The sequence below is a fragment of the Girardinichthys multiradiatus genome, chromosome 4 (assembly GCF_021462225.1).
Source record: "Girardinichthys multiradiatus isolate DD_20200921_A chromosome 4, DD_fGirMul_XY1, whole genome shotgun sequence".
NCBI lineage: Eukaryota > Metazoa > Chordata > Actinopteri > Cyprinodontiformes > Goodeidae > Girardinichthys > Girardinichthys multiradiatus.
In genome coordinates this window covers 3,005,342-3,017,370 of record NC_061797.1, presented here as the reverse complement: position 1 = coordinate 3,017,370, position 12,029 = coordinate 3,005,342, and the positions used below count along the sequence as shown (strand labels likewise).

Here is a 12,029-nt window from a genome sequence, read left to right as displayed (position 1 = left end):
CCTCTATGTCAAAAGAGGTCAGGGGAAAAGAGCGCCAACCTGGCAGATATGTCCTCAACAACACAAATTACCCATTTCGGTGAGAGAAAGCACGGTCTACCCTAACCTTCTACATCCACACTCTACCCCTCCGGCTCGGCCAGGCCATCGGGTCGAACTCAAGATTCACGGCCACCCACTGTACATGTCAATCTGTATCCTATCAGAAGTGGTGTTGGCTTACGAGACCTATAGACAAAGGCGGGCCATAGACGGATATACCCTTACAGAACAACAGACATAATCTGACTACTGGATAGTCTACCAGTGGACGTGGGTGTGGAAGGGGTTGGAACCTGGATTGCCTTACACATCACCCATTTATCAAACCCTGCTCAAAGGACGAGTAGACAGAACTGAAGAAGCAGATCAACTGGAATTAGCAGGCTATTCCCGAGGATAACCATGCCAGAGACTCATTCGGACATGATTCCCCTCAGTTATTTAGCTACATTTAATGCCCAAGACGAAGAGCCTCCTGACGACCCTGACAACACAAGTCCCTCTACTCGACCCAAGGTATGGAAACGGATAAAGATCACGGATAAAGCGTCTTGTTTGAAGACTTTGCTTAGGCTTTTTGCTTTGCTTATTGGCATCGTTCTTTTGTTAATTATACTTTACCAAGCTGGAGTGGGACCATGGAACTTAACCCATGTTAAGGTCGCTCATATTTCTTCAAAATATGCCAACCAAACTTGCTGGAACACAACCTCTCTGAACATCTTTTTGCCTTGGACAGAATACCCTCCCGTAAAGAACCAGTCTGTGTTCTTTCGTGAAAGCCAAAAAACCAATTTCACCAGACTGAAGAAGGTTCTACAGAGAAACCCAGCATGGATAAACGACTCCACGACCCAACAACTTGTCAATCACACCTGGTCTATCTCCAACCTTGAACTCACTGACGAAGGAGTAATAATATGGGTGAGAATCCTGCACCGACTCATCCGCCGTACAATTCGCTGCAATTGGATTCACCCTGACCGAGGGGTCCCGGAGTGGCACTGCGACTGGGCCGGTCGGCCCTTGGTACAGTTTAAAGGCCACGGTTACTGGGAGCCTGAAGTTGTCCACAAGGCTCCTTCAAGAGTTGTGACTTGCCCAGCCTGGTTTCCCCGTTGGGAATTTTGGGGAAAATATCAGTTAAATTGTGACGAGAATGTGTCCACTAAACCAGACGCAGACCAGCAACCGCACCGAATGGGGCCTTGTCATCCCTGCAAGAGGATCCAACGCCACAGCGCAGAATCGCACATGCCTTCCTGACACTCCTAGGCCTAAAAACATTTCGTCAACCAGAAACCGTACAAATTACCCGTTGGCTTTTCGGAATCGAGAAGCCCTGCAAGAATGTATTAATACCAAGCACAGACATTTGCCCAGCTGTTTTTGGAACATATTCACTCAATGCCGCACTCAGAACTATCTGCCCTTAGCCCCTCTTTACACTCATCGAGTCTACCTCTCCTTCATAACCTCCTGGTAGAAAACCATCTGGACTGAACACGAAGAATGGCTGAACACGACGTTTCCCTGGGTATGGAAGGCTTATGGTGTTCCCCACTTCAAAGGAGATTTCCCAGAGGGTGAAAGCCGAACACATGAAGGTTTGAAAGGACCTTATTATGCAGATATGTATGTCCAAAAACTACCTAAGCTAGATGAATTATTGAATGTAACGACTGGAGATTTTCACAAAATTGACCAGTGTGTGGCACAACAAGTTTTTGACAGTCTTAACAACTCCGATTGGTCAAGCAATGGAGCTTCCCCTCGATGTGACCTGTGGCAAGCTGACATTTCAGTCATGTCAACATCGCGATATGACTGCTCCGTCCTCAATAAAATCAAAACAGCAAAGATACTCCTGCAGGCCTGGGCTGAAGGACACAGCAGAGATTGGTCCCGAACCTAGTGGGGACTGCAGGAGTATGAAGTTAAAGAATCGGCTATTCCATGTTTGTCTCAGACTGATAACTACTGGGTTAAATACCAATATTTAGCAACGATTTACTCCAAAGAGCGAGACATTTGGCCGCAACCCTTCTATTGGCCAGAAAGATTTGTTCACGCAAGACCCTGGCGTATGGAGTGTAACACTGCCCATACTCAGTGCACCATAGGCCTTGCCCACAGACCCTGCCAAGAGCTCACAGGTTGGACTCAATTATGCCAATCCCATTATGATAATGAGTACAACACCTATGCACATGAAGTTGTGTGGAAGAAAATTGGAGGAGTGTGGAGAAGATCTCTCGGTGGAGGCTCGACCTGTGCCGAGACCGTACTGGGACACAATCTCAGGCATAGGAAAAGCATCATGGATGTTATTGTGCCTTTCATTCCCGACTCAATAATTGCTCTAGCCTAATTGTATGCTTTTAGACAGCACTTATGCTCTGGCAACATAGATAAGGGCTTAGACTTGGTATGATATAATCTTTTTTACTCCAACCTCAAATATAAGCCACTTAAAGAAACCTGCAAGAATTGTGGGGAAGGAGCATATCACCATGCTTGTAGTTGGTATGAGACATTAGGACACTCAGTCAGCAATGTAGTTACTACAGTTGCCCAGGAAGCCAGACACATTATAGGGGAAGGGGTTTCAGTAGATGAAGGTTGGATCGCTAATTTGTCCAAGAGGAAGAATCCGGGCTTCTGGTTTGTGGTGGAAGAGTCCAGGCTTTCAATGAAGACCGAGTTGGTGTTCCCCTATTACCACACAACGCCTGGGTCTCAACGCTGCTGGTTCATGAAGCTCACAGCAGGGGTCACGAGGGAGTGGCTGCAACTCTTTTGAAGGTGAGAAAGAGAGCATGGATAATCAAGGGACGAAGAATTGCTCAAAAAGTCATTGAAAATTGTGTGACATGCAAGAAAGCCAGAGCTAAAATATGTCAGCAAGTGATGAGTGATTTGCCTCAAGAGAGAACTAGGCCCGCAGCCCCATTTTAGTTTACAACAGTTGACCTATTTGGACCATATCAGGTTAAAGATGATGTGAGAAGGAGAGTCACAGTTAAAGTTTGGGGGGTTGCATTCTGCTGCATGGCCAGTAGAGCAATTCATACAGAGCTTGCTAACTCTATGACAACTGAAAGTTTTTTAATCGCTTATCAGAGATTCACAGTGATTCGAGGGCATCCTAAAAAGATCTGGTCTGATCCAGGGACCAATTTTGTTGGTGCCAAGCCTGTTTTGGAGGAGTTGTACCATTTTCTGGATGGCATGAACAGGTCCGCTGTGGAAGAAACTTCAGCTCAAAATGGAACTGACTGGCAGTGGAAAATCCAGCCAGCGGATTCCCTTCATTGAAATAGTTCTGCTGAAGCAGCTGTTCGGATTGTGAAAAAGGCATTCCAGAGTCTGGAAAGAAAGTCAGGGCTCACCTTCAGTGAGTTTCAAACAACACTTCAACTTGCTGCTAACCTTGCAAATGAACGCCCTATTGATGCCAGAGTTCAGAGCCAGGAAGACACTGTACAGTATATTATACCTAATTCACTTCTGCTGGGACAAGCATCATCAAGTGGTGACTGGAAAACATTTGACTTCACAAGTTATCCCTATAAAAGACTTCAAGAAATGCAGCACCAGGTTAACAAGTTTTGGAGGTCCTGGAGCCAATTTGCTGGTCCTAATCTCTTTGTCAGAAGTAAATGGCACACCACACAAAGAAATGTCGCAGTCGGAGAAATTGTTTGTCTGTGTGATCAGAATGCATTGAAAGGTCACTTTAAGCTTGGGAGGGTCATCAGTGTCAACCCAGACTCCAGAGGCATTGTGCAGGATGTGAATGTTGGTCATGACAGGTTGCTGTGCCCCAGAGGTGAGACCCACATCCAAGAATCCTGCATCCAAGTATCCCAGTTCCAGCATTCTGAGGGGCACTCAGACCACAATTCTTCACAGAGATGTCAGACGGTTAGTAGTCCTGCTGACAGCAGAGGAGTAGGCAGGAAACCCAGGAGAAAGCTGATTTTATGCGATCTTGCCAGCGGTTTCAGTGGGAAGATCGAGTGGGAGGTGTTGAGCTGAGCTTCAGGCCCTGCCCCTTTCTGGCTGAGTGCAGGTCTGGGTGTGTCTCCCACCCTGGTGGCAGCAGCCTGTTTTCTCCAGGTGGAGATGATTAAATAAATTGTCTGGAGGTACTCTCTAACACATGAGCTGCTGACGATGTGTGAGAGAGGGGCTGGAAAATGGACACTGCAGGACTGAGAAAGCTTGTTTCGAGGAAAGGAAGGAGCTGGTGAGCTGCAGACTGTACTTGAATATATGTAGAAACTGATATTTAATGCTTTAAATATTTGTTTGATTTTTGGGTGTAATTTGGGATGTTATACTTAGTGTTAAGTATTATTTAGTCAACTCAGAGGCAAGAACGATACAGTCAATTTACTTGCAAGGGTAGCTCTGCAGCACAGACTACAAAGTGTTGGCACCCTTCTCTCTTTAGTTATACATGCTGGTTCACACACAGTTCAACAAACATTCAGGGTGTGTGTGGGGTCAGAAAGGTTAGGGTTCATGTGTCTTGATTTTAAATGGAGAGAGGGAGTGAGGACTCTGTACCAGTCCCTAGATGTTGCTGATAAAAGCATAACTCATTCCGCTCCCCATCTCCCTTTCTGTGACATGTAAGGAGGGAAAAGCACTTGACATGAGTGATAAACAATACAAATGTTTTCAAACCCTAACACTTAGTTTCAAGAATAATTCATAATCATTTAAAGGACTAATTATTTTGATCATAGTTAAATGTGGTTTATTGGGTTTTTACTTAACCTTTTTGTGTTTTCTTTGTGTTTAAGGTTTTTCACCTATTGTGACCACCTGTGAACTTTAATAAAGGAAAGGAGGAAAAGAAAAATTGTTTCTGGGTCATTGAGTGAAATCCAGTTTGAATCTTATTGAAGCAAGCTGCCTTTTCAAGTGGGGGAAACCTGCAGTGTAAGCCCAAAAAAGTGGGAACCACTTGACACATACGGTACAGAAATAAATTGGTCAATATTAGTTACATAAAAAGGTATACAGATGCATCTAACAATATATTTAATAGATTTGGAGTAGCCTTCCTTATGTCATGAGTTTAATAGTCAAGTAAGTAAGCCAAGAAAAAAATAATGGACTCCAGTATACACAGTAGAAATACTTGCAATATTATTAGGCATCCAGTGGGTCTAAGACAGGATCAGTAAATTGTTTGAATTCTAGTTCATCATTAGTAAGTTAACAATGCACCTGTTCAGAAAGCAGAGCAGACATCTTAATTGAAATTCAACAAACACTATAAAGATTAAACATAACGGTGTTAAGTGAAATAAAATGGAAGATAAAACTGCAAATGAGGTCACTGGAAACAGAGTTTTGGAAATAATTGTCAGTTTTAGTAAAACAATTTAAAAAATCTATTAAAACAGAAAATTGAGTGATGGCAAAAGCAATGGGAGAAAGAAGGAAAACAACAGTGGTTTGTAAAATCCAAAGGAAAACTGGTGTAGAGAAGAGAATCATTTCACGTCTCCGATCTGGGCACACTCGGCTAAACAGCACACTATTCATTTTAGGGAAACGGTGCAATAGAAAATGTGAGTATTGTCAAGACGATGAGACAAGGTGATGTTATATTACACTGTTGAAGTATATGGATGAAAGAAGACAACTTATTCAAAACCTAAATAGAATTAAAGTGAAACTAGATTTAACTGATTTACTTAGAAATAATTTTACAAGTGGGCTGCACGGTGGCACAGTTGGTAGCACTGTTGCCTTGCAGCAAGAAGGTCCAGGGTTCAATTCCCGACCAGGGGTCTTTCTGCATGGAGTTTGCATGTTCTCCCCATGCATGCGTGGGTTCTCACCGGGTACTCCAGCTTCCTCCCACAGTCCAAAGACATGCCTGTCAGGTTAATTGGTCACTCTAAATTGCCCTTAGGTGTATGAGTGTGTGCATGGTTGTTTGTGTGTTGCCCTGTGATGGACTGGCGACATGTCCAGGGTGTACCCCGCCTCTCGCCCATAGACTCCTGGAGATAGGCACCAGCTCCCCCATGACCCCCTATGGAATAAGCGGTAGAAAATGACTGACTAATTCAACAAGTAAAAGTTATCAGGCCACATTGAGTTATCATAGCAACGCATTTCTATGATAGGATCAACACTCCATGCCAGTTGGTGGCAGTAATGTACCATTTCGTTGTTCGCCTACGGCTATAAACACCAAGAAGAAGAAGCTTAACCTGATAAATCTTAATATTAGTTTGTCTGGGACTTAAAACTCCTCGTTATTCCGACCAGGATTAGCCCGAAATCCGTGCGCTGTTTTGTTCGGCGTTACCGCATCTCCTTCTCCTTTAAGTAGTCCTTCTAACCTCTCTTTGTTGTCTGTAATATGATTTCTCCTGGCGACTCTGTCTTGCAGTCCCCTGACAATGGAAACGGAGGTTTGTCATTTCATTTTAGCCTTTTACTTTAGACATTAAACTGTTTTTTTTCGCCACCTTCACTTTTATTCAATCTAACTTTTGCTGTGGCGTGGTAATTATTTAGCCAGGGAGCTAACTTGCTAGCATATGATCTAAACTATTTGGTGTAATTGTGTCATTCAGACCTCTCAGTTTACCACGTTTTATTTTCCATTCCTCAGTATCGGGAACCAGAACACTTCCTTGTCCGATGCACGGATGTAAGCGCGTGTACACGGAGATGAGTGCTTTAGAAAGTCACATCAAGGACCATGATATTCCAGCACAGTCTCTGCCTGGTGAGCAAACATCTGGAGCCACCACTCCTGTGTTGTCGTTAGAATGCTTTAATGGTACTACAAAAGCTTGACCTAGTTTTATCTCCCAGAGTCTATCTATCACATTTGATTACACACAACCAAGGCAAACACTGAGTATAGTAACCCAAAATATGCTTCACCTTTGCTAAAATACCTTGAAACAGCAGCCCGGTTTGAAAATCTGCTGGCAATTTAGGTACCTGAAATGGTCATCATTATCTGTCTCCATGCTTTCAGCAGACAGCCATTTAAATTAATGGCGGATCTGTTGTAACGTGTTGGGTTTAAGTCACTGTGTTAAGCCATTAATTAAAGCAAAGCCTGGTCTGTGCTGTGAAGAAATAGATCTGCCATAAAAATAATACATTTCGGAAAATAAAATAAATGGGGAAATACAGAAGATCAAGAAATGCATCAATGGGTAAAAGGGATGCTAATAGAAAACGTAGAGTATTATCTTTCAGTGAAGCCCATGTCTAGAGGTAAATGCTGTGCTTCCCTCTCTGCAGGTAAAAAGTTGCTATGTTCTTCTAGCGGCTGCAGTGCTTCCTTCCCCAGCATGCAGAAACTGATGGAACACACCAGGCATCACTACAAAGCTAACATATACTTCCAGTGAGTTGTGGCTAACAGGTGATGTGATGTGAATGTATTGTTGCAAATGACACAAAGAATTCTTTCTGTTTGTGAAGGTGTGAGAGTTGTCGCACCAAACTACGGTCTTACAGAGGCCTCCTGGCACACCTGCACACCTGTTCCAAAGTGCCGCGGGCCAAAGCAAAATCTTCTGAACCTGCAGCCCCTCTGCTTGCTGTTGTGGGTGCTTCAAACATGACCCCAAAGACCACTGACTTAGCACCCCCACAGCTTGAGTCGGTGTCTTTACCACAAGAAGTTCCCATTCAAACCATACACCCTGATGAATCAGTCCCTGCTGTGGTTCCCTTGCCAGACTCTGCTGAGCCCCCTGTGCTTGGGCCTCCCATCTTGACTCTCCAGGAACCCCATCCTTCTCAGCGTGTTACTCCAAAGCTCACTGAGGCTTCTTCCCAGCCTCCTCTCAGGGACGAACCCTCTAAACCGCCTGCTGGTCTCAAGCTTATTGCTCTGAAAGCAGCTGCTGACCCTTCTGATGTCCAGAGTCAACAGCAGGCACATATCAGGTCTCATGGAGCTGTACACACTGCTCCAGGGTCTGCACCATACACTCCTTCGGCAGCTATCTGGAGGAAGAATCAAGGTGAGCCCATCCCCGCAACTAGCACAGAGCTGCAGACAGCTCCTTCTGGGTGCTTCCGTTTTTGTTTTGGGTGTCAAATTATTCTACCATACCACTTTCTTTATAAAGCACTTTTGAAAACAACATGACAGCTGACCAAAGTGCTGTACAAAAAATAAAATCAGGAATAAAAAAAATAAATGCATAAGAAATATAGGACATGTAAAATAGTACAGGTTTATAGAAAATATTAAAAAGGTGAAAGATTAAGGATGCTAACTAATTCTGGGTTAAGGGCCAGGGAGAAAAGGTGTGTTTTTAAACGGGTTTTAACAACAGCAAGAGATGGAACCTGCCTGACCTCCGGCAGCAGCTCATTCCACATTTTTGGAGCTAAACTGTAAAGGCTCTGCCTCCACTGGATTTATAGAAGGTTTAAAGGTGGGTTCCGACTGAACGCGGATAACGCAACAGGAGCGGGCGATCCAGGACAGCAGGGCAGGGGACAAAGATGGATGGGTCATGCGAGGGAGGAGAAATACAAGCCCTAGTGCTAACAACCGTTTCCAAAAAGAAATGAAGAAACTTATCAGACTTCTCTGGAAGCTTCCAAAGGGACAGGTTCATGAGCATTTAGAGCATTGTTAATTGTATCATAAAGAACGTGTTGGTTGTGGGAGATAGCAGCAATTGTGTCAGCAAAATATTTCTCTCTAGCAGTTCTCACAGCTCTCTGATAACTCCAGTTCCCTCAGTATCTCAAAAGCAACGTGCAATTTGTCCTTTTTCCTCTTTCGTTTACTTCTCCTGCACTCCTGTCTGATGGCACAGGTATGGTCACTGAACCAAGGATCCGATCTGGGCTTCGATCACCTGGTTTTAACCGGGGCCACAGAATTAAAATATAAAGAAAGCTCCTGCTGGAAGACACAGAGGGCTGTGATTTAAAATGATAAAAAAACAACGGAGAAATGAGCCGCGGTGGAAGAGTTAAAAACGACAGCGCCGAGCAGGAGTATAGAGTTTAACAGGTTGAATAAAATGAAATAAAACAGGCTTGTGGTCAGACAAGTGCATTGCTGATTTCAGCATTTATAATTTGTATTGTCTTATTTTACAGCAGTTAAGCCCATACCCCTGGCAGACTTAGACTTAAAGTAATATTTAATTTGACCAACATGTTTGTTCTGAATAGAAGTAATATCAGATTTTTGGAATCACCCAGCCAGAGTTCTGATTTAAATCTGATAGAGAATCAGTGGAGGGAGCTCAAGATTAAGGTGATGGCAAGGAGGCCTTTCTTGCACAAAGAATACCAGGGAACATGCAAAAAGCTGGTCAGCTGTTATAAGCAGGGTAATACAGTGATGTAATGCCAGTAAATATGTTTCCATTGTTTAAGAACAGGCTAAATCATTTTCTATATAGCAAGAAACTTGTAAATAATTTTTAAATTGTTCATATTCTTCTCACATTTTTATATCTTTTCAGAGGTGCATGCCTTATTTGTTATCAGAGACAATCTTGTTTGAATGAAAATATTTGACATCCATGTCTGTTTTGGGGCTTGACTATGTATGTCCTTTGCTTTAGCTATGTCGTGCTACAGACGAGTCCTTTGGGAGCACACCAGAGGGCGCTACACCTGTGTTCAGTGTGGTCACACAGTAACCAATCGCAAGGAAATGACACAACACATCAACAGTCAGCACAGTGGTGCCAAGTCTGCAGAAGATGGAGGAAGTTCTGTCATAAAGTCTTAGTGTGGAGGTGGAGCTCTTCTCTTTAGATCAACTTTCTGAGAGCAGTTTCACGGCTGAGTGGAGAGCGAGCAGGGCTGATGGGCTCTTTCTGCAAATGCAGATAAAGTAAAAAAAAAAACCAGATACTAAATATTGGCCTGCTTTGCTTTTCGCAACATAGCAAATAAAGCGACAATTGATTAAAAATATTTTTTGACGTTTGAAAACTCAACATGATCAAAGAGTACATATACCTAATATGGTTTTCATGTAATACTAGTAGTTGGCTGATGCATAATGCAATGACACCTAGTCTACCTGATTTTTCTTTTTATGGCCTGGCAAAAAACAAGTCTTGAATTGGCAGGGCTCATAGCCTCTGCTTTTAGCATGGTTGTGCTTGTTAAAATGCATGTGTGATTATGTTATTAAAAACTAATGCTGTTTTGGCTTTGCATCTGCAGGAGATGTGTGTTCCTGGGTTCACATGGTTAAATGTAATTTCATTAAAACAGACTTAAAGGTCCATTGCAGCGTCAGTCATTTATGGTTTGTAATTTTTCCTTCAAATTAGTCATAGTCAGAATCAACATTGTCCTGAGCCTGCTGCAGTAATCTCAAGGTAAATACAGCAGAACAATAGAACATTATTTTTGATTTCAAAAATCAATGTACGTTTGGTGTAATGAAAGAGACGTTCCGCCACTGTGATAGTAAAGCTCACTGATGCCTTATTTAGAGGTGTAATAATCAGTTGGAACTAAAAAAGCACTTCTAGAGCGCAGACCTCCACCAAGGCAGCAGGGTCATTGATGCAGGTCAGCTTTTTTCTATACAGGTCCTTCTCAAAATATTAGCATATTGTGATAAAGTTCATTATTTTCCATAATGTCATGATGAAAATTTAACATTCATATATTTTAGATTCATTGCACACTAACTGAAATATTTCAGGTCTTTTATTGTCTTAATACGGATGATTTTGGCATACAGCTCATAAAAACCCAAAATTCCTATCTCACAAAATTAGCATATTTCATCCGACCAATAAAAGAAAAGTGTTTTTAATACAAAAAACGTCAACTTTCAAATAATCATGTACAGTTATGCACTCAATACTTGGTCGGGAATCCTTTTGCAGAAATGACTGCTTCAATGCGGCGTGGCATGGAGGCAATCAGCCTGTGGCACTGCTGAGGTCTTATGGAGGCCCAGGATGCTTCGATAGCGGCCTTTAGCTCATCCAGAGTGTCGGGTCATGAGTCTCTCAACGTTCTCTTCACAATATCCCACAGATTCTCTATGGGGTTCAGGTCAGGAGAGTTGGCAGGCCAATTGAGCACAGTGATACCATGGTCAGTAAACCATTTACCAGTGGTTTTGGCACTGTGAGCAGGTGCCAGGTCATGCTGAAAAATGAAATCTTCATCTCCATAAAGCTTTTCAGCAGATGGAAGCATGAAGTGCTCCAAAATCTCCTGATAGCTAGCTGCATTGACCCTGCCCTTGATAAAACACAGTGGACCAACACCAGCAGCTGACACGGCACCCCAGACCATCACTGACTGTGGGTACTTGACACTGGACTTCTGGCATTTCCTTCTCCCCATTTTTCCTCCAGACTCTGGCACCTTGATTTCCGAATGACATGCAGAATTTGCTTTCATCCGAAAATAGTACTTTGGACCACTGAGCAACAGTCCAGTGCTGCTTCTCTGTAGCCCAGGTCCGGCGCTTCTGCCGCTGTTTCTGGTTCAAAAGTGGCTTGACCTGGGGAATGCGGCACCTGTAGCCCATTTCCTGCACACGCCTGTGCACGGTGGCTCTGGATGTTTCTACTCCAGACTCAGTCCACTGCTTCCGCAGGTCCCCCAAGGTCTGGAATCGGCCCTTCTCCACAATCTTCCTCAGGGTCCGGTCACCTCTTCTCGTTGTGCAGCGTTTTCTGCCACACTTTTTCCTTCCCACAGACTTCCCACTGAGGTGCCTTGATACAGCACTCTGGGAACAGCCTATTCGTTCAGAAATTTCTTTCTGTGTCTTACCCTCTTGCTTGAGGGTGTCAATAGTGGCCTTCTGGACAGCAGTCAGGTCGGCAGTCTTACCCATGATTGGGGTTTTGAGTGATGAACCAGGCTGGGAGTTTTAAAGGCCTCAGGAATCTTTTGCAGGTGTTTAGAGTTAACTCGTTGATTCAGATGATTAGGTTCATAGCTCGTTTAGAGACCCTTTTAATGAT

The 12,029-nt window shown here is 43.5% G+C and overlaps 1 protein-coding gene across 4 annotated transcripts; it reads left to right on the top strand.

The window, feature by feature from the left end:
• Positions 1–4,171: 4,171 nt before the first annotated feature.
• On the top strand, positions 4,172–10,316 carry znf414 (zinc finger protein 414). Of its 4 annotated transcripts, none has more exons than XM_047362437.1 (6): positions 4,172–4,294; positions 4,857–4,995; positions 6,692–6,808; positions 7,339–7,444; positions 7,522–8,069; positions 9,642–10,316. In XM_047362437.1, exons 3-6 carry the CDS (start codon positions 6,721–6,723, stop codon positions 9,809–9,811), a joined length of 912 nt encoding a protein of 303 aa, XP_047218393.1. In that variant the 5' UTR covers positions 4,172–4,294; positions 4,857–4,995; positions 6,692–6,720; the 3' UTR covers positions 9,812–10,316. The 4 variants fall into 4 exon arrangements, with proteins under 4 accessions (XP_047218393.1, XP_047218392.1, XP_047218394.1 ...); XM_047362436.1 differs by having other exon boundaries at positions 4,857–5,032; XM_047362438.1 differs by lacking the exon at positions 4,857–4,995 and having other exon boundaries at positions 4,174–4,294.
• The last annotated feature ends 1,713 nt before the right edge of the window (positions 10,317–12,029 follow it).

What these genes read in the sequence shown, in the direction of transcription:
- znf414 (XM_047362435.1), top strand. Translation starts at nt 6,437, where the DNA reads ATGATTTCTCCTGGCGACTCTGTCTTGCAGTCCCCTGACAATGGAAAC. An exon ending in AAAGCTAACATATACTTCCA is followed by an intron (nt 7,445 to 7,521) that starts GTGAGTTGTGGC and finishes CTGTTTGTGAAG; the next exon opens with GTGTGAGAGTTGTCGCACCA. An exon ending in TATCTGGAGGAAGAATCAAG is followed by an intron (nt 8,070 to 9,641) that starts GTGAGCCCATCC and finishes CCTTTGCTTTAG; the next exon opens with CTATGTCGTGCTACAGACGA.